Source organism: Penicillium samsonianum (genome assembly GCF_028829775.1).
Source record: "Penicillium samsonianum strain IBT 33392 chromosome Unknown utg000002l_segment0_segment0, whole genome shotgun sequence".
Lineage (NCBI taxonomy): Eukaryota > Fungi > Ascomycota > Eurotiomycetes > Eurotiales > Aspergillaceae > Penicillium > Penicillium samsonianum.
In genome coordinates, this window is record NW_026643260.1 from 1,777,178 (window position 1) to 1,796,521 (window position 19,344).

Below are 19,344 nucleotides of genomic sequence, written 5' to 3' on the forward strand. Positions count from 1 at the left end.
GGCAGTGATGGCAGGAACGTCTGCTCCAATGCATGACCATATATCTCCATCTCTATAAGAATTTTGTTTCCATTGTTTCTTTTTCTTTTTTTCATATCCATGGTCTCTATCCAAATAGTATGCAAACATACGAGTACACAATATGATTTGCATACTTCAACGACCATGTGGATATAAAATGTCCGGTTTCGATAGGCGTCATATGAATTTGCAGCTATAAACGCAGGTATTAAGGAACACCAAAAAACTTGAACCCCCTGATATTGATTGCTATACACAAAAAAGAAAGAAAAAATGCAAAAAATAAATCTCTCCCTCGGGGAATCGAACCCCGGTCTCCCGCGCTTATCGGTATTAATGACAAGCGGAAATCATCACCACTAGACCAAGGAAGATGCGATGGCTGAGTTACTGCTCGGCCACTTGGCTGGTTGATGTGAGGACCTGCCTTTTTTGACCTGATGAGCAAAGATCGATAAGAAGTCATAATTGATTATTTTGAGGTACAAGACATCATCAAAGCTACTTTTTCACCAGCATTTTTCTGTAATTTTCAAAATTCCTATTGCACTTCTTTCTTTCCAATTATTACAACCTTAGATTCTTGCCTATGTGTGTGTGCTAAGGGGGTGGAAATTAATTGGCTCACACTCGATTATATATATTATCTCAAAGCTCTCCAGGTTACCACAACTAACCACCCAAACAAAATAAAATCAATAAGCCCTATCTGATTTATACTCAAAACACTGCAATGAGCCCCAGACTTTGTCTTTCCGAGGAGACAAGTACCCCGTCATGCCATCCTGACAGCCCTTAAAAGCCCCATAGGTCTCTCCTACCCAGTCCTCATCCCTACATTTCTTGCCCGAATACACATAACATTTGCCAGATGTGATAGTAAATGACTTAGGCTTTGTGAGTTTACTAGAAGCACAGGTGTGCCAGTTGAGACCACCGTCAGACCACCATCGACAGGACGTGGTTGAATCCGAGATTTTGGTCTTTGTATCCTCCGCGAGAATAATGCAATTCCCAGCATTCTGGTCTTCGTGTCCTTGAACAAGGAAGTAATCACCTTTACAACCACCCTCCTCATAGATTGTCATTTGCCAAGTTGCAGTCGGAGCGACACTGGTCGTGGTTTTGCTTGGTGCTGGGACGATTTTTATGCTAGTCAAGGTTACCATGTTCGCTTTTGTAGTCTTTGAAGTAGTAGTCGTTTTTGAAGTAGTCGTTTTTGAAGTAGTCGTTTTGGAAGTGGTCGTCTTTGTAGTCGTCTTCTTCGAAGTAGTAGTCGTCTTCGAAGTAGTGGTTCTCAAAGCACTTTTGGTTGTGCCTTCCTTTTTAGTTCCGCAATTGAAGATACAACTGCTGCTCGCATCGCAAAAGGATGAACTAGTGCCACATTGACCTGACCTAGCACACTGTAAATATAGTTAGTAGAGGTCAACAAGATAGGCAATTTGGACAACTATAACACCTACGCATTGATTTGAGGGGCACGGGTTCAGAGAGGCGAGATCAGCATAGTTGCCAGGGCGTCTTGTCCCAGGAACCTGGGGACCGCAGACAGCATGCGGGAGGGCAACCGGCATAGGAAGGGCACCGGAGCTGAGACAGACAAAATCTCCTTGCTTTATTTTGGCACAACCTGGCCAGCCCCAGGATCCGACATTCCAAGTCTCGATATTTTTGGTAGTGATCTTGTAATGCTCAGCAAGTTTTGCGCAGGTATCGCCCTCTTGAATGGTGTAGGTGTAGCAGACACCATCGCCACCCGGCGTAAATGTACCGCGCTTGTTGAGTGAATGGCCATGAGAGTCGCCAAAGCCATGCTCCGATTGGGCTGTTGCTATGTGGACGAACAACAGAGAGAGGAGGATATGAATGGAATTCATTGTACTGAAGATACCCTTGATCGGAATTCTCCATCGTGGAGATCGGTCCATCTTTATAAGTAGTTGAATTTACGAAGAAGAAAATATTTTGAGATTGCCTAGTTTGATCAAGATGGACACCATCGGAACACGCACATGAAACATTGAATACCGAGTTCAGTTCATTGTTCAAATGTAGACCGCAGGAACCTTGCAAGGTTCTATTCTATGGGCCAGTATAAACAATTCGCTTTCAACAAAGAACAATATCACACCCCACATAGCAGCATCTTCGGTTTGTCCTTTGTCTCCTTACACGCGCTGCCTAAGATCGAGGGGGCCTGGAGAGCTAGAACCAATACTTGATTCCCAAGCAAGTCCCAAGCAAGTGCAATGTGGAGAAATTCGGGCAGAGGGAAAAACGCTCAAATGCATCAAAACCTAGATCGAACAAGAGGAATCACCGCAAGACTTGGCTAGCGAATGTGTGGATTCAGATTTAAAAAGAAAAAGGAAAAGTGAAAGACCCTAGACCCCGGAGAGAGTTGAAAGAAAACCGACAGAAACTCGACAGAAACTCGACAGAAAGTTGAAATCAAAGAGAGGATTCAGCAATAAATAAACTTATTCACGCCCGCGCCTCTGGCGGCACTATTGAGACTCTATCCCTAAACAGTGCTCAATAGTGCTTATAGAGTCACATACTTCCTATCCTAACACCGGAGGGGAAAAAAACCTCTTTCAACTTCCGAGTCATGCGAGAGTCCACGGGGATATTTTCTTTCATGCCATATTTATCCCAGTAGACTTGAATGACGGGGATACAGGTTTTCCTTGTACCGAGAAGCTGTTCAATAGTGACATGCTTGATACGGAGTAGTTATTGGGGCAAGCCAAGAGAGGTTGAAAGGAAAGCAGTTGAAGAGGAAGAAGTCATAATAAAATACCAATGCCAGCTGCCGAAACGAGTACCGGAATAAGGCTGAATGAGATATGTGAATATGCTAGCAATGGCGCAAAGTGGGCCCATAATCTTCATCGGGCAGGTTGCAGCAAATCGTATCCATTCGATAAGACTCAGAAACCCACGCTATCAACTCCTGGGAACTGGTTGGAATCCTACCTCAAAGTTCAAGCGCCGTGGCTTGAAGACCCGGGACTTGAGGAAATTGTGCCAGGTTCTTCATAGGTGGCATAACTTACCTCAAGTCTTGCGATTTGTTACTAGGATGAAGGAATTGCGGCATCACTGTCCAATGACTCCACGCTGAGATTCGGACATTATTATCGAATGAGGTTAGCGTGGACTAGCTTGTCTGCACGCAAGTCCGCACGAATCTGCACGCCGAAACTCCGATGCAGGGGTACTGTTTCTTCTCACCCGGACTGAGGGGAAGTTATTTGGGGAATTTATTTGGGGAAATATGGCGACGATCTCTTGTTCCTGGAGCCAGTCCTCTTTTAATACCATGCTACTACACGACCGGGCACACGATGTATAACTACGTTATTGTGAGTATGCAGACTATCTAGGTATGTAAATATGTAGTTCTATACACATTATTCACACATTTATCCACCTCTCCCGCCTTTTCTCCTGGGCATTATTGCTTGTTGAAAGCTTGGCACTCTTATCACTGAAAGGCTAATGGCTAGAGGACAAGCCTATATTAGCTTCCAAGCCACAGTCACATCAAGTTAATATTGCTTGCTGATAGTTCTCGCCGATGCGCTCTGAACAGAGCGATCACTTCCATATTAGTTCGGATGTTGTTAATCTATATCAACACCTCTAGGCTCCGTCGGAAATCCGCGAAATCCGCAGGGCTGGAGCTTGTATCATTTTAGCGTACATGAGAAACAGACAATGCCATTGGATCCATACCATAGACTTTGTTGAGTATGCGTCAATCTGATGCACGAAATAGGTCCAAGTAATTGAGATATTTGGGTACTTGTGACCTGAACTTGCTAGGTGCGGATAAAGTGACTTCTTCAAGCTACGGTCCCTCCTGGGGTTATCTACCGGTCTCCGACGGCATCAGAAGATGTGAGGTGATGTTACATTGTGAGGAACGCCTTCAATGTGCATTAGTTTGAGAACTTCGGGATTATTGTCTTTCATTTTTCAATGAAGCTACAACTAGACATGACAGCTATATAAACAGCATCTTCCCTTCGATTATCTCGTTATTCACACAGTCAAGCTACCTCCTGTTCATTCCATCAAACAGTCCAATCATCCAATCTGCACCATGAAGTTCTCAGCTACCATCCTCAGCGCCGCGTTGCTCACAACGTCGGCCATTGCCGCCCCTCTCACCGAACGCCGCGCAGCTCGCAATGCTGCCCGAGCTGTAGGCCGAGCTGGCCGTATCAGCCGTCCCCCTATTAAGCCAGACACCCGGGAGCTTATTAGTCTGAATGAGACAAGCCACGCGCAGTACAGCTCGAACTGGGCCGGTGCTGTGCTTATTGGCACGGGATACACCTCTGTCACCGGTGAATTCACCGTTCCCACTCCGAAACTTCCCTCTGGTGCTTCGTCTAGCGAGCAGTACTGCGCCTCTGCCTGGGTCGGTATTGACGGTGATACTTGCAGCTCCGCCATCCTCCAAACTGGAGTTGATTTCTGCATCCAAGGAGGCGCGGTTTCATACGATTCCTGGTACGAGTGGTACCCAGATTATGCCCACGACTTTTCCGGCATTGACATCTCCGCTGGAGATGTGATTAAGGTTACTGTGACCGCTACCGCCAAGAGCTCCGGTTCTGCTGTCATCGAGAATGTGACTTCAGGCCAATCTGTCACCCATAAGTTCAGCAATGTCAGTGATGGAGACCTCTGCGAGACCAACGCTGAGTGGATCGTCGAGGACTTTGAAAGTGGCGGCCAGTTGGTTCCCTTCACCAACTTTGGAACCGTGACATTCTCAAAGGCAGAGGCTACGTCTGGCGGCAAGACTGTAGGCCCATCTGGGTCTACTCTCTTCGACATCAAACAAAGCAGCACAGTCTTGACCAAGTCTTCGGTTACTGATAATAGTGTTACTGTGAGCTATGTCTAAGGTTAGATGAAATGGTTCAGTTAGCCCCTGCCGCAGCATTGGAAGATTGGAGACCCAATACTGGACTGCACTGGTGGGCGAAGGCGAAGGAGGGTAGGGAGGTTGCAAAGGAAACAGATATTTTTGGAAAGCAACAGGAGATCAGATGTGTTATCCTTCTTTGGAGGATCGTCATTCGCCCCCCCCGCCGGGGCCCCGGGGGGGGGGGGGGGGGTGATTATTTTCATAGCGAATATCAAGCTGGGTTATACTTGAGTGTTGTGTCTCTGGTTGAGATTCTGATTCATCATATTTCTCTCGGCCGTGTTAACGTCCACGGGTGTATCTGCAATGTCGAATCAAGTTGGCCGGACCGGCCGAGAAGTGCTTTGTGATGACAAATGTTGGTTCTCGTCAGAGTCGTCACTCTTTCTCGGCCGGCCTTAAGTACTGAATGAGTTAGTCTTGGATGATTCTGCGGTTTTCTTTTCGTGCCTCTCGTAGATTCTAACTATATAGACAAATCCATCCTTCTCTCATCATGTAGAAATTATCTCTCATCATGGGCCAACCGTCAATCCCCCCTACCCCCACCTCCGCCAGTGTGGCCGGTAAAACCGCCATTATCACCGGCGGCAATACGGGAATCGGCTACGAAGTCGCTCGCCAGCTCCTCCTCCTTAAAGCATCACGCGTTATTATTACCGTGCGATCAACCAGCAAAGGTCAGGAAGCCGTCGCCTCGCTACGGAAAGAAGCCAGCCCCACTGCCACGATTGAATTCTTCTATCTCGATCTCGACGATTTTCAATCCGGCGTGGAGTTTGCGAAACGGGTCCGCGCCGAGGTCCCTGAACTACATCTTCTCATCTGCAACGGTGGTGTTAATCTGATGAGTTACGAAGCTAGCAAGACTACTAGCCATGAACGTGTTATGCAGGTCAACTGCTACGCTCATTTCCTGGTTATATTAGAACTCCTTCCTCTTCTTCGCGCGACGGCAGTGAACCACGGCGAACCATCACGTCTCACGTTCGTCGGGTCGAATAACCAAAACTTCCACACGCTAGCGAAAAATCCTCTAACCGATTCCGAGACCGTGATCGAACACTACGACAATAAGCAGACGTATAGCGGGTTACAGCGGTACGCGGATAGTAAATTCGTCGTACATGCGTTTGTACAGCGACTGGCGAGCGTCGTGCCATCTTCGGAGCTTATCATCAACGATCCCTCTCCTGGCTTGGTGGCTACCAAATTCGATCGTGGACTACCGCTCTGGTTAAAGCCGATTATGTCCGTGTTGAGGAAGTTGATGGCGAGAACGGTCGATGAGGGCGCAAGGACGATTATCTATGCGGCTGTTGTTGCCGGGCAGGAGACCCATGGAAAGTTTTTGCAGAATAATAAAGTGGATCCGTAAGTATTTCCCCCTGTACTGAATACCCGAGAATGCTAATCATTACTTTATCTAGCGGCGCACCCATCTTCCAGGAGAAAGCCGGACAGGTTTTTGTCGAGAGATTGTGGAAGGACACTATCACAGAGGCTAGCCAGTATGACGCCGAGTTGCAGACCTTCGCTTGATTTGGAGTTGGGATATCTATTCGTTTTTCTTTAGCTATATTTAGTTCGCTTTAAATATTAAGCCTACTACAAGTTATCTACAGATATAGAACCGGCTAGGAACTAGTTAGAAGCTTATATCCTTTACTATATTATCTATACTCTCTCTTATGATACCTTGACCGATACTAAGTAAGTATACATTGGTGGAGCCTTGATTTGTTCCAATATTGTGGGACCTGCTCCACTTCAGTCAACTGGCCTCTGATTGGTTCTAAATGGCGAACCAGAACATTTCAAACCACCATAGGAATACCTACATGTACATATGTATGTTGTAGGTCACTCTACGTACCATATTTCCTCTGCCGGGTGGGGCTATCCTATCTTAGCTGCCGCCGCTTTTACGAGGGCTCAGAGTCAGGCTGACTCAGTAAATTTCAGTCCGGGCTTAGACTCAGTGAGCTGCTCAGAGTCATCATGTGATAAATCACAGAGGTACAATGAACGCTCACTGAGTAACTTTGATTGGCTGCTCACTGCTCACTGATTACTCAGAACTTATCAAAGAAAACATAACTAGGGCCCCGGCGACAAAAGTACCTATTTTTGGGAGGGGGTGGGCCTGAGCTTTTGGGTTCAAAACTTAAAGCGGGTCAGCAAGACTCCCTTCTCCTTTCGTGGTCTGATCCAGGAATACAGATAACCTGCAAGGTATATCAAAGCAGCAGCCGTGGCAGAGAGCGTCACCCAAAGGCTTATTTCCATCTTTTGAAGGAGGTTAGTGTAGACATGGGAGGCATCGAGGACCAATAGATCTTCAATCTCTACTAAAGAGTTCGCAGCATATACTATCATCTCTACCACACATGGTAGAAAGGCCAATCAAATACGTATGTAGCTACATGAACTGGATTTTGAACTACGGGTGGGATTTTCTATCTATTCTGCCGCCGCTTTTGCGAAGGCGCTCAGGCTCACCGAGTAAATTTCAGCACCGGGGCATGTAATCTGAGATAGATTAGAACGAAACATTGGACCATGGGGCGCTAAATCGATTGTTTTCGGCCGGGTCTCGTTCGTGTGACCGACAATGAGATCTGCAATGTCAGAAAGCAAGGGAATGTGAGGCTGCGCACTGACAGTTCGAGTAGAACGCACTAAGTGAGAGAAAGTCCCAGGGCTTATGGTGGCAACTTGAGGTCAGATTAACTCTTGCTTGAACTGGAAGGAGCCGCAGTTCTGATTCTATACCTGGAATTGCCAACGTGCGTCAAGCTAAGAGAACGGGGCCATTTGGTATCATCCTAGCGCCACCCTGTTATACCAGAAAAGCTAGTCCTCATGATATACAAGGATTGAAACCTATTTTTGCCTCACTCAAAAATTAAAATATGGGGGAAATTATGTATGGGATAGACGCCCGTCATATATATATGAAATATGCCGGTAGATGACAAGTGCTGTCTGCAATCCCACTAGCACCATTTCGCTAAGTGATATACTTTGGGGATGGGGACTTTAAAATAGTGGCCAGGTTTGAGTGTTTTCTCAGGTGTCCATTTGGATTGATGTCAGTCTGGAATAAAATTTAGACAAGGATCAATAGTGGAGAGCCCGAAAGCTACGGCGGTTGTCTCTAGAACACACTAATTGTAGTGGTATAGTAAGAATTAATGTCAATCCCTACCAATATGATGTGAATCTGCTCTGTGCCTAGATCGACAGAGGAGGGCTAGAGAAACCGAGGCTAGACTCATCTGGTTATGCGCACCGTCCCCTTTGTGGAAGTAAATTGCCTAATAGATCTGCCTGGCTTGCAGGATCTTAGTGACTTTGTCCACCGTACACCGAAAAGCTGGCTCCGCCGTGGCAAGCCAGGATCTAATATTTCAGACTGCCATAGCGCAGAATACGATCCTACCACTGCAAATTCCTTACAATGGATTTTGTGCGGACTTTCAGAGTCAAGGCTTGGCATACCGGTCTCGCGAATACAAGGATGGAAGAGGAAATACCGACTTTTAATGGACAAATGGGAAATCTCACCCTGCTCCAGGCATTATGAGAGGCACAGTTCACACTAATGATGTTTGGGTTCTCGTAATGCCCTGTGGCGTTTTGTGTGATAGTATCCTTTCAACGGACGAACCTGATCGTCAGCTAAACTCATTACACGAGCCGGTGGCGCACCCCACTGCACTCTCGCTGAGTGACAAGGTACCATAACAACTGTGAGTGCGCCGGCTGCATGAGTCAGGTCTCCGTGCGCTATGACTCGCCGGCTATTTCACCCGGGTTTTGTTCATTCTTTTATCTCTATGCCAAAGGAACTGCCGCATTGGCATGACCTAGTATGGGATTAGCTCCTGATTGATGGAATGCCGTGGGGGGCGCTGCTTTTCCAAAGTACATGGCATATATGATAGGTCCCGCCCGACATCTGGCAGGTGGACTGTCTCCTTCGCCGACAAGTTATTTTTTAAAAATATAAGCCAAATTTCTCAACTAAAGTAAAAGTATCACCAGTTGTTATCGATTTCCAGTAGCCAGTTGTTTGTCACGCAAAATGAGCATCGGTCGGAACTAGATACGATCGACAGCATGATCAACCCCTTCAAACCAGAGACACCTGGGGTGAGTGGTCTGGCTTTCCGAATCACCGTTTCGACCGTTTAATGTCAACGTCAACAATGCCGAACCAGGATGCAAGGACCACTAGTATAGACCTTATATGATCATTAATGTAGGCTATTCTTTGATCAATTCTCAGCAAATCACTAATTTAACTTAAAACATGTATGGTTCCGCTCGGACAGTGTAGATCGACACTCGCGAAGTTTTCCCATCCACTGAAGCGCGGCCTGAGATGACCGGAAGAGCCCCAGTCGTTTAACTCAAGAAATAGCACGGATATCGGAAACACAGGGGTCACATGTACACTGAGGTCCAAACCTTATTGTTACAGGTGCGTAGGAATCTACAAGTTCCTTATTAACCATTCAGCTCCACATATTCGTTCTATGCGTGCGCCGACGCAAGGATATTTTGTAAAAGCCGTGAAAATATCAAATTTATAACTACATAAGGAGGGTAATTTTTCTTCTGCAATGAACCCCTACGCGCGCCTCACGGGTGATCCGCATTCCAGGCCCGTTATATACGGCACAAGGCAACTAACCCGTCGCACGCCAACAAACACGCAATCGATTCTGTTTCCGTAGCGGTAATTTTTCTGATGATGGCGTGGATGAGCCAAGGAGATAGAGGATTACGGCCGGGCCTTTTGCATACTCGAAGGTTAAACTCGGCTTTTGTTACAGCCAGTACTTTTGTTGTTAGCTCCATAGAAGGATTGTGCCCTGTCAGTAAGCATATATCTTTACACTTTTGACAGGTTTGATAGCGCTAGCGAACATGCCACGCCTTACAAGGACCGGCTGCTGTCAGCTAAGGTATAAATATATGTGGTAGATCCTGTACGCTAATTTTTGTGGATCTGGACAGTGGATAAACTCTTCTTCTCTCTTTTTCATAGCACTTACAGCATCGTCGCTGTTATTCAATAGCAACTGTTTCTTTCTGTCGGTTTTCCATTCTCACATTCCATGCTTAGTGTTCTCTAGGCTAAGGATTCAACCAAGAAAACCTCCAACCAGCATGAATCCGCGTTTCATTGTATGATAAATTACTAGGTTGACTACTGGATTTCAATGAGCTGACCGCTAGCTAGGCACCGTCAAGCATGCCAGCGGAGGAAAAGTTGGAGAGTACGCTTAACACCCAATTTTTACTTATATATCTCGACGCAGATGGCAAAATTCGTCTACGAACCTCTGGGTCAATCGCAGATAGCTTCCCGGCGATACTATCCATGAAGGTGATGGATGTATTTCTGGAAGCCATTGATGTGTCAAAAGAAGTCTGCTTCTCAAACGATCAAGGTGGGCATCGCGTTCATCCCCGCAATGATTCTAACTAATGGGTAATATCAGCTGAACACGGAATGCCAATGTCGCCTACCCAAGCAACGATGGCCATGGCCAAAAACCTCTCCCCTTCATCACAGATCGCTCAAAGCCCCTATGTTGGAATGAGCCTTGGGGATGAAGGGCACATGGGAAATCCTGTCCTAGCGGCGACTCCCTTTCAACCTGTGGTATGGCCTGTTGACAGACATCCTTGGCTCTTCTCGCCCACAAAAGGCCCCAACTGTGAATGCCAGAACTTATGCAACGAGGAGGTCAAACATAGGAGTGCCAAGGAAGCAATGATATCCGTTGAGGACCGAGATATCTTGGCCTTATATTATGAAAAGGCCTTCGAGAATCTCCAACAGACAAATTGCCGAACACTTGCGAAAGCCTATGTCAAGCTCGTGGAGCCTCGCAAGCAGGTGAACTATCCATACAATGGACGAAAGATTGTTGCGGGAACTCTAAGGCAGTTTGATCCTAGTCTGACTAAACCACCATGGTGGCCCTCTGAAGTCAGCCACCGTGAGCCAGATCATCTTCCTAAAGTTGGTAGGAGAGAACCGTCATTATTTTCACCTCCGGGATATATCTAACCTTATAATAGAACGCATTCGGCTTCTAGTTCACATTCTTCGGGAGCTTCGAATCAGTCACGGGATCTCGGCTGCAAAGCTAAAAGAAGTTGATCAGCCAATTCGTCGTCAGATTTCTCCACCCGAGCGATTACGGATTTTGGACGAGCTCTATCAAGTCAGGCAACAAGAAGAAGAATTCTTAGACGGAAAAACTAGTAGGCGTTCAGAAGAAAGCTTGTTTGACTATTCATTCGGTTAACATCTCTCCCGCAGACGGCCCAACGATGGCGTGGATCTCTCGTGCAAATCTTCCTAAAACAGAAGGGACCGCTGGCGCCACACACGGCAGCGGAAAAGGCAGCGGGAACAACAGCTCCGCTGATCCAGTTACCGTTCGAGATATGGAGACATCTATAGGCTGCTGGGGATACGTCTGTGCTATGGATGCGCCTCAGGCTGTATTTACGCCCCGTGGAGACTTCGCAAATGCATCATCGAACCATCAAGCCCTCCTAAGTCAAATCGACAAGAGTGAACCGACAGAACAAATACTCCCGCACCAACCCAGTTTTGACTCTATTGTGTCTGTCCCTCCTCGACATTTGAAGAGGAAGCGCGACTTCGTTGGATTCCACCCGGCTAAACCAAGGAGCCCTAACGCCCTTTCGCACAATTTCCCTCCTCCCCCTAGTCCTAGTCAGTCATTGTCAACGAACGTCTATGGCCCTGATTATCCAATCCAGTCCCCGTGGTTCTAGGGTCCAGGAATTCAATGAGGGGAGTACTAAAGGAGCCATTCGAGGGTTATGATGCTCCCTATTAATTTGACTTTTGAACGTGAAATTTTTAAAAAAGATTTGGAAGGGCCTATGACTTTCCCCTTAATGAATGCACTTTCTTGTAAATTTTTCAATAAGCCGGTAACCGCTTTAATCGATTCCTGGCGGTATACGGATAAGGGACTCGATGATGGGAACTTCCCTGGGATGAGATATTAATACTGGGAAGTATTTCATTAATGCACAAGGATAGGCGATAATGTTGGAGGTGAGATAGTATTGGAAATAGGAGGAAGATGTATTAGTTTCGGTGAGGCCTTGGGATGAAGGGGAATAGGTCGAGTTGGGAAGCTGGAGAGGAGGCAGGGGAAGGCGAAATGAAAGTTTCTGTGCTCTCCCCTGCTCATTCTGCGCGCCGGACTGCACTTGCGAGGTCACAACCACAAGCACTTTCCGGTTTATTACCAGTCCTCATTCAAAGGCGCGAGATCAATGTCTCCAATTCGCTCCAGTACCAGGTGAGCTTTGACCAGGCTGGCGAACCAAGCCCCAATTTTACACCAAAAGCCCCTCAAACTCAAGAACTCGAACAACTTGAACGGAGTGTTGCATCCAGCACGCTCCTTTGTTCGTCCAGCGGTCGACCAGGCTCTGTGACCGAACCTGCAACAACAGGGGCCAAGGAATCTTCGAACTTGAAGGAAAGTCCCATCCAGCATAGTCAATTGTTTGTCCAGCAGTCGATCCGAACCACTCAAATGGAGAGTTATGTCAAGCATGGGCCCTTGTTCATGGAGCAGTCAAACGGACTCTGCGACCCAATCTACAGCTGCAGCGGTATCGACTGGAACAATTCGAATATCAATGTATTTCCGAACTTCGGCGTCTCGGCCAATCTACTCGCACAATTCCCAGGAACATATGGGCAATGCACTTCAAGATAGGACCTATCATGCTTTCTATTAGAAGATTTAGAATTCGAAACAGAAATTTCCTCCTAGGAACATAAGTCCTACTCCTAATAAAGAATAATAATGCTAGGTACTAGAGCATTAAGACAGATAATACGTCGCAGGTGGGCTTCCGCACGACCCAAAACGCAACCCTGTCTAGGTCTAGGTCGAAGGCCCATAATCCAGCTGCTTCTAGGAGCAAAATCTTTAGAGCCTCGCAAAAGTGATGATCAGTGAGCGGATTAGAGCGCTCAGGGGCGTGCTCAGTTGTACTCAGTGAGCAAAAAGCGGCAAGCTCTGAGCACTAAAACGGAAAGAGAAAGCCAAGAAGTGGCAGAGGAAATCAAGTACATAGGTAACCTTCAAGGTTGGAAGCACTAAAATCTTGTTACGGAAGAAGATAGCAGACTCCCGCCAAAGGATATTGGTTGAGGATGCTTGGAGGAAGAACCTTGGAATATTGACTGGGTATGTATCTGTGAAACGAAATACGGCGTATTTTACCACTAGACCATAACAAAAACCAAGGTACTTGTTTAGGGCCTAGCGGGGCCATATCTGTCCTATTTCTTGTTTGACAGTATCTTTTATAGACCATCAGACCGCCTTATAAGTTCTGCCACAATCTCTCTGATAGTGGTTTGGGGCGATATTGGAGCCCTGGAGGACTCCTGACATAAGATCGGACCCTCCTTCATTCTCCCCCTGGACCCGCGGATCTTCCCTCTGGCCCGCATCTCGAGCCCACCCAATCCCCGATAGAAGTTGGGAGACTGATCATGATGCGCACGGAGGCACGAACCATTTCTCGTACTCGCCCTTCGTTTACTTGTCTGCCCTGTAAGCGACGAAAGGTATGATCTTCATGAATCGACAATCGTATTGATCTGATTTGGTGTAGATTAAATGTGAAAAACAACGCCCCGCTTGCCGCGAATGTCGCCGACTGAATGATGTATGCGTCTATCCGCCCGTCACTGCCTCCGATCAGCCCAAATCCGCCGAACATTCGCCCCGAAGAAATATTCAGATCGCCGATCAGCATCATGCGTCTGCTTTTCCCTTGCCTATACCCTTATATAACAATGACAGAAGTGTGGAAAATACCCCCGCCAACAATGAAATCAACAATGATACGCATCCTGGAGGTCAATATCGACAAGATGAGATGGTATGGGCATCAGACACTCTCAACTTGCTGGACGACTCGATGCTGTCGCTGACTGACTGTCCTGTCGACTTCCATGAGTTTGGCACTCTCTCCGACGGCCCGCCTCCGCCCTGTCTACCGGCTTCATCCCGTCCCTCTTCCGCCATCGACCGAAGATCTCTCTGGCCAACTCCCCAAAGCAGCACGCCCATCTCCTCTCGCAAACTTCCCGACATTACCCATGACTCTATTACCGATACTCCATCTGACCTGCAAGAGAGTCCCCAACTGATGGGATGTTTGAGCTCCCCACAGGGAGACCTCCGCCGATATATGGGCCCCTCGTTCTGGGCCCTCGCATCGAATCAAATGGCTGATTGTGATATGTTGTTGCAGGCGCAACAGCGTCAACTCCTGGCCCAGGAAGACCACGGCCGGAACTTGGGGGAATGGGCTCGGATGCTGCAAAGCCTACCTCCGAAGAAAGTATGCGACGTGCTTCTCGAATCGTTCCTGCTCGGCGTGAAGCCATTAGCCCCGTTCGTCCATGTCCCTACACTGCTTGATGACTATGATGCGTTTTGGGAACAGGGCGCCACAAAGACTCGTGTCAATCAGGCAAGCACGAACGGTTCCTTTGTGAGTTTGCTATGGTCGGTTTTATATTGCGGAATGGTTGCCGCCTCGCCCTCATTTTTAGCAGAGAGTGGCATTCAAGTGCAGGACTCGGGCGTGTTAATTAAACGGCTGAAATTGATGCTGGAACGGACTTTGGTCCTGAGCCATTATACAGAGCTGCCCACACTGAATGGCTTTATTGCGGTCTTATTGGCCTGGGAGTGTGATCCTACTACAAATGATATCCTGGCAGCCCCCGCCTTTGTATCCCAGGCGATGCAAGTGGCGCGCACTCTGGGCTTGCACCACGAAGAAGCTATTGTGCCTCGTGGGGAAGTCGAAGCAGAGCTAGCCCGTCGTGTTTGGTACCATATCATCTTCCTCGAACTATATGCTTGCATCGCATCTGGAAGTGCCTTGTCATATGGTACCCAGGAAAGTTCCTACAATACACAATTACCCCAGTCCCTGCATGATTCATCCTTAGACTCTGGACGAGGCCCACGAATTGGTGCACCCTCAGTGCGACGCAAATCAACAGCCATGCTGATGGCCGTTGGTCGCTGTCGGATGACATGCACTCTGCGACGTATTATGGAGTCGTGCTACAAAACACGGCCATTGGGCAACCAGGAATCTGAAATGCTAGAAAGAGAGATCCGTCAGTTTGAAGTAGCGATTGACGGCCTCATAAACCAAATAGTTGTTCGCGGGATGCCAGAACAGGGATATTTATCTAGTCAACTATTACGTGTGAACCATCAAACTCATCCACATTACTATGATGATACCACCCAGGAAGAAACTGTGTTGAATGCATACGCTCGCATCCAGCTGGATATGATGAAGCAGTATGTGCGAATCTTTTTCAACCGCCAAATCCTGACTGGATCGTCTGGATCATCTGAATCATCCAGTGTTTGGGATGAGTAAGACCCTTTCGATACCTTTTAAAAAGTTCTATCCAGCTGATACTGCATGTTAGCCAAATCACAGCTTGTCGCCGGTTCCTCAAAAACTACGTCAACCTAGCCCGACTACCGGCATTCTCCCCATACTGGTGGTTATGTCCCGGCAAAATGCAGCCCCTGCATGAATGTCTCATAGTCATCACCTGCATAAAAGAACGCCCTCAGAACCCCGACACCCAAATCCTCTTCTATCTGCTGAGTGAGATCTTTGAGATTTTCAAAAGTACTGAAGCCCGCGATGACAGCCTGCTATCTCGATCATTTCGTCGATACGAGGCGGCCTGGCAAACACTCCAGCAGCGACGGGACGAAATCACTAGCGCAAATTCCCTTAATGAAACATCTAGTCCTCTGGGGCCTGCTCTCCAAGAAGATGACGACCGGCGCCTGTGGCAACAACCATCATTGTCGGGGAATCAAAAACGCCTACGACACCCCGAGATCGCCGCCAGAACGGAGCGAGCCGCAGAGCCACTACCCGATGGATTCCAGCTTCCTGCCTGCTTGGACTCCCACGAGTCCACACCATCGTTCGCCCGATCTTCGTGCACCAAGCGTCGAAAATCAAGCAGGTCCTCCTCCACTAACAACTCTGCGCCCCCGCAGACGGACATGGACGCAGGCTGGCCACTCAGCGATTGGAGTGATCCGAACACGAGGGTTAGAACAGTCCCGCTCACCACGCGAGCGTCCGTCCCAAACTCCGGTGATGGGTATTTTTCAAACAGTGCTTTTGTGGAAATCATGCCACCTGATGCATGGGAGAAATGGAACTCTCCGAGGGCTGATGATGAGTTGCACGAACTTCAAACCGATTGGACTGATGTCTTTAATATATAGACTAGACATCCGTTAGAATATCAGCCTCTGTATAAATCTGTTTAGGTATGACATAAAAAATTCCATTCTATCCTACCAACACTAACAGATTCAGACTACTAAACTATAAGTTAACGATATGCATCCTTTCAAATGGCAAACGAGCCCTCAACCATCGTCTTAACAGGATTAAACGGCAAGGCCTCCGCTCTAACACTGCCCAAATACACCCCATCCCCGCCCAACCCATGCACCTTAGCCAACGGCAAAATTTTGAAAACTGGGAAACACAAACACTAAAACACGCCTACATGAACATAGCCTACAATACGTCTCCACCTCGACGGCTTCCCATCATGAACAATACCCAGTACATGAAGTACAATGTTTCATTTCTGTCATCTCATCTACATACCCATAAACTTGGGGCGGGATGGATATTTACATCAAGTAGATTCCAGCTCAAGTACGAAAATTACCTCCTCTCTCGGAGAACGCGAACACCCTCCACTGGGCCTGAGGCCATCAGTACCTCCTTAAAAACTGTCTCTTTTTGCAATTCTATCATCAAACTTCTCGCATGAGTTTCGTCTCTGGCTAGGAACGCGCACGTTGACCCCGAGCCACTCATGAGACTAGCAACCGCACCAGCAGCCTTTCCAGCGCGTAAGGCAATTTCAATATCTGGCAGCAGCTCTGTAGATGGGCCTTCGAGGTCATTAACAAGCGCAGATAGCAGATCCTCCGGATGACTTGTCCCCCAAGGAACTTCAATGCAATTTTGCCGGTTTTGTAAATAAATCTTCTCGGCAGACGGAGATCTAGCCAATACGTGATCGAATCTCTCAAACACCGATTTTGTTGATAGACCAGCAGCAGGCACACCTAGAACCCAGTTCCATGTATAATTACTCGTCTGTAGGCTCACAAGTGGCTTCTTATGTCCCAAGCCCAGGGCCATCATGCCTTTGATGAAAAAGGGTACATCTTCTCCTAGATTTGCGCCCAACGCCATAAGATCGTCGTCACAGACATTCGATCCCCACAGCATATTACAGCCGACAAGGGCGGCCGCCGCATCAGCGCTTCCACCACCCAGCCCGGCTTGGGTGGGTATCGCCTTGATGAGATCGAAATGTATATGCGGTTCAAAGCCTACATGGTCTCCGAGAGCTTGCGCTGCTCTGATGACCAGGTTGCGACCGTCTGTTGGGATTCGCTCACTCTCCGTCCCCGTTACAGTAATTGTGGGACCTGCGGGGTTGTGTGAGATGCGCAAAGTGTCATAGAGCGATATCGCCTGGTAGACTAGTGTGATATCATGATATTGATCTTCTTGGAGAGGCCCGACTCGGAGCTGCGGGTTGAGCTTTGCGGGGACTTGGAGGGAAATTGATCGTGTGGTGATAGTCATTGGGTGTTTCTTTTTTTTCCTTTCAAGTTTCAAGGTTGATATATACGATGAGTAGGATAGCTTAGCAAAAGAATTCATAGTGTGATAAAGGGAAGGTGCTCACGCGACATAACGAGTGAAGGAGCCAATCAGATCTCGGGGAAAGTGCAGATCGTGACGTAGGCGAAGATCTTGGAGGGGCATGTCGATAGCTATTTCTGCATCTACCTGTAAATGCACCATTTGAAATTGTATATAATGACTACTTTAACAGAAAAGCCCACTATTGGTATTGTTATACCAGCTGCTGGTCGCGGCACACGTGCAGGTCAAGGCTGCCAAAAGGCCTATCGCCGAATCGGGGGTGACACAGTGCTCAACCGTGTTCTGAAGCTGTTCCGATCATGGAATACCAATTGTCCGATTGTCATCGTTCATCATAGGGATGATACATCTTTGCTCGAAGCTTCCATAGACCGTGACTGTAATGTCCATACTACCTCGGGAGGCGTCGAACGACAAGCATCCGTCCTACAGGGCTTACGCTTCCTCTCTTCTCTCCCGAAGAGCCCTTCACACGTCTTCATCCATGACGCAGCGCGTCCATTCGCACCCCACAGTCTACTCAATGATGTTCTGGAATCCATTATTAGGGAGCCCTTAACAGGTGTGATCCCGGCCATTGCAGTGTCCGATACGCTCAAAAAGACCGACTCAAACGGCCTGATTAAGGCAACAGTTCCACGCGATGGCCTTTTCCGCGCCCAAACTCCGCAGGCATTTACGTTACAGACAATCCTGAATCTCCACGAAATGGCAGCTACTTCTGCTTCATCGTACACGGATGACGCCTCACTCTTGGAGGAAGCAGGACTACCTGTACGCATCGTACAAGGCGATTCACAGAATATTAAATTGACCTACTCTTCTGATTTCGAAGAAGGGGAAAGGCTACTACGAGCCAACAGCCCGACACCCGCCTCGGTACCCGACGTCCGAGTTGGTCACGGGTATGACACGCATCGTCTTGTCCCTGGAGAGGAGATCACACTCTGTGGTGTAAATATCCCGCACACTTCCACACTCCTCGGTCACTCCGACGCAGATGTCGGTCTACACGCTCTGACAAATGCATTCCTCGGCACGATTTCCGCCGCGGATATTGGAAGCCACTTCTCGCCGAAGGATGTCCGGTGGAAGGGAGCTTCGTCTGATCAGTTCCTTAGACATGCGGCTGAGCTTGTCAAGCAGGGCGGTGGTGTTATTACGCATTGCGATGTGAGCTTTGTGTGCGAGAAGCCGCGGATTAGTGATCACCGTGATGCTATGCGGGAATCCGTTGCTGGTATTGTGGGGTTGGATACGAGTCGCGTTTCGGTCAAGGCGGGGACGAATGAACGCAATGGGTTTGTGGGTCGTGAGGAGGGGATAGTTGCTTTCGCTACAGCTACGGCTGTTTTTCCGAATGGCTTGGTGTTGTGAAGCATGTTTTGAGTATTTGTTTGGTATTTTGACTGAATATACCATTCAAATGTTCTTTTTTACAAGACTAGAAAGTCATGCCCATATACGATACCAGATAAAAATACATCATAAGCTGAAGAATCGTGGCGTAG

The 19,344-nt window shown here is 47.8% G+C and overlaps 7 protein-coding genes across 7 annotated transcripts; 5 read left to right on the forward strand and 2 right to left on the reverse strand.

Moving 5' to 3' along the window:
• Positions 1–716: 716 nt before the first annotated feature.
• On the reverse strand, positions 717–1,952 carry N7471_002521 (LysM peptidoglycan-binding domain-containing protein; the record flags this gene model as incomplete). The annotated part of the gene is made up of 2 exons (XM_057275241.1): positions 717–1,427; positions 1,488–1,952. The coding sequence occupies 2 exons, from the start codon at positions 1,950–1,952 to the stop codon at positions 717–719; spliced, it is 1,176 nt and encodes a 391-aa protein (XP_057139879.1).
• A 2,183-nt stretch (positions 1,953–4,135) lies between these two features.
• On the forward strand, positions 4,136–4,948 carry N7471_002522 (A4/G1 family peptidase; the record flags this gene model as incomplete). The annotated part of the gene is made up of 1 exon (XM_057275242.1): positions 4,136–4,948. The coding sequence occupies one exon, from the start codon at positions 4,136–4,138 to the stop codon at positions 4,946–4,948; it is 813 nt and encodes a 270-aa protein (XP_057139880.1).
• Positions 4,949–5,489: 541 nt separating this feature from the next.
• Positions 5,490–6,514, forward strand: N7471_002523 (uncharacterized protein; the record flags this gene model as incomplete). Its single annotated transcript, XM_057275243.1, has 2 exons — positions 5,490–6,346; positions 6,403–6,514. 2 exons carry the CDS (start codon positions 5,490–5,492, stop codon positions 6,512–6,514), a joined length of 969 nt encoding a protein of 322 aa, XP_057139881.1.
• A 3,724-nt stretch (positions 6,515–10,238) lies between these two features.
• On the forward strand, positions 10,239–11,803 carry N7471_002524 (DUF2841 domain-containing protein; the record flags this gene model as incomplete). Its single annotated transcript, XM_057275244.1, has 4 exons — positions 10,239–10,437; positions 10,489–11,019; positions 11,075–11,260; positions 11,319–11,803. 4 exons carry the CDS (start codon positions 10,239–10,241, stop codon positions 11,801–11,803), a joined length of 1,401 nt encoding a protein of 466 aa, XP_057139882.1.
• Positions 11,804–13,559: 1,756 nt separating this feature from the next.
• Positions 13,560–16,356, forward strand: N7471_002525 (uncharacterized protein; the record flags this gene model as incomplete). Its single annotated transcript, XM_057275245.1, has 3 exons — positions 13,560–13,631; positions 13,679–15,474; positions 15,531–16,356. The coding sequence occupies 3 exons, from the start codon at positions 13,560–13,562 to the stop codon at positions 16,354–16,356; spliced, it is 2,694 nt and encodes an 897-aa protein (XP_057139883.1).
• Positions 16,357–16,810: 454 nt separating this feature from the next.
• N7471_002526 (Ribosomal protein S5 domain 2-type fold subgroup) lies at positions 16,811–17,749 on the reverse strand (the record flags this gene model as incomplete). The annotated part of the gene is made up of 1 exon (XM_057275246.1): positions 16,811–17,749. The coding sequence occupies one exon, from the start codon at positions 17,747–17,749 to the stop codon at positions 16,811–16,813; it is 939 nt and encodes a 312-aa protein (XP_057139884.1).
• A 237-nt stretch (positions 17,750–17,986) lies between these two features.
• Positions 17,987–19,210, forward strand: N7471_002527 (4-diphosphocytidyl-2C-methyl-D-erythritol synthase; the record flags this gene model as incomplete). Its single annotated transcript, XM_057275247.1, has 1 exon — positions 17,987–19,210. The coding sequence occupies one exon, from the start codon at positions 17,987–17,989 to the stop codon at positions 19,208–19,210; it is 1,224 nt and encodes a 407-aa protein (XP_057139885.1).
• Between the last annotated feature and the right edge of the window lie 134 nt (positions 19,211–19,344).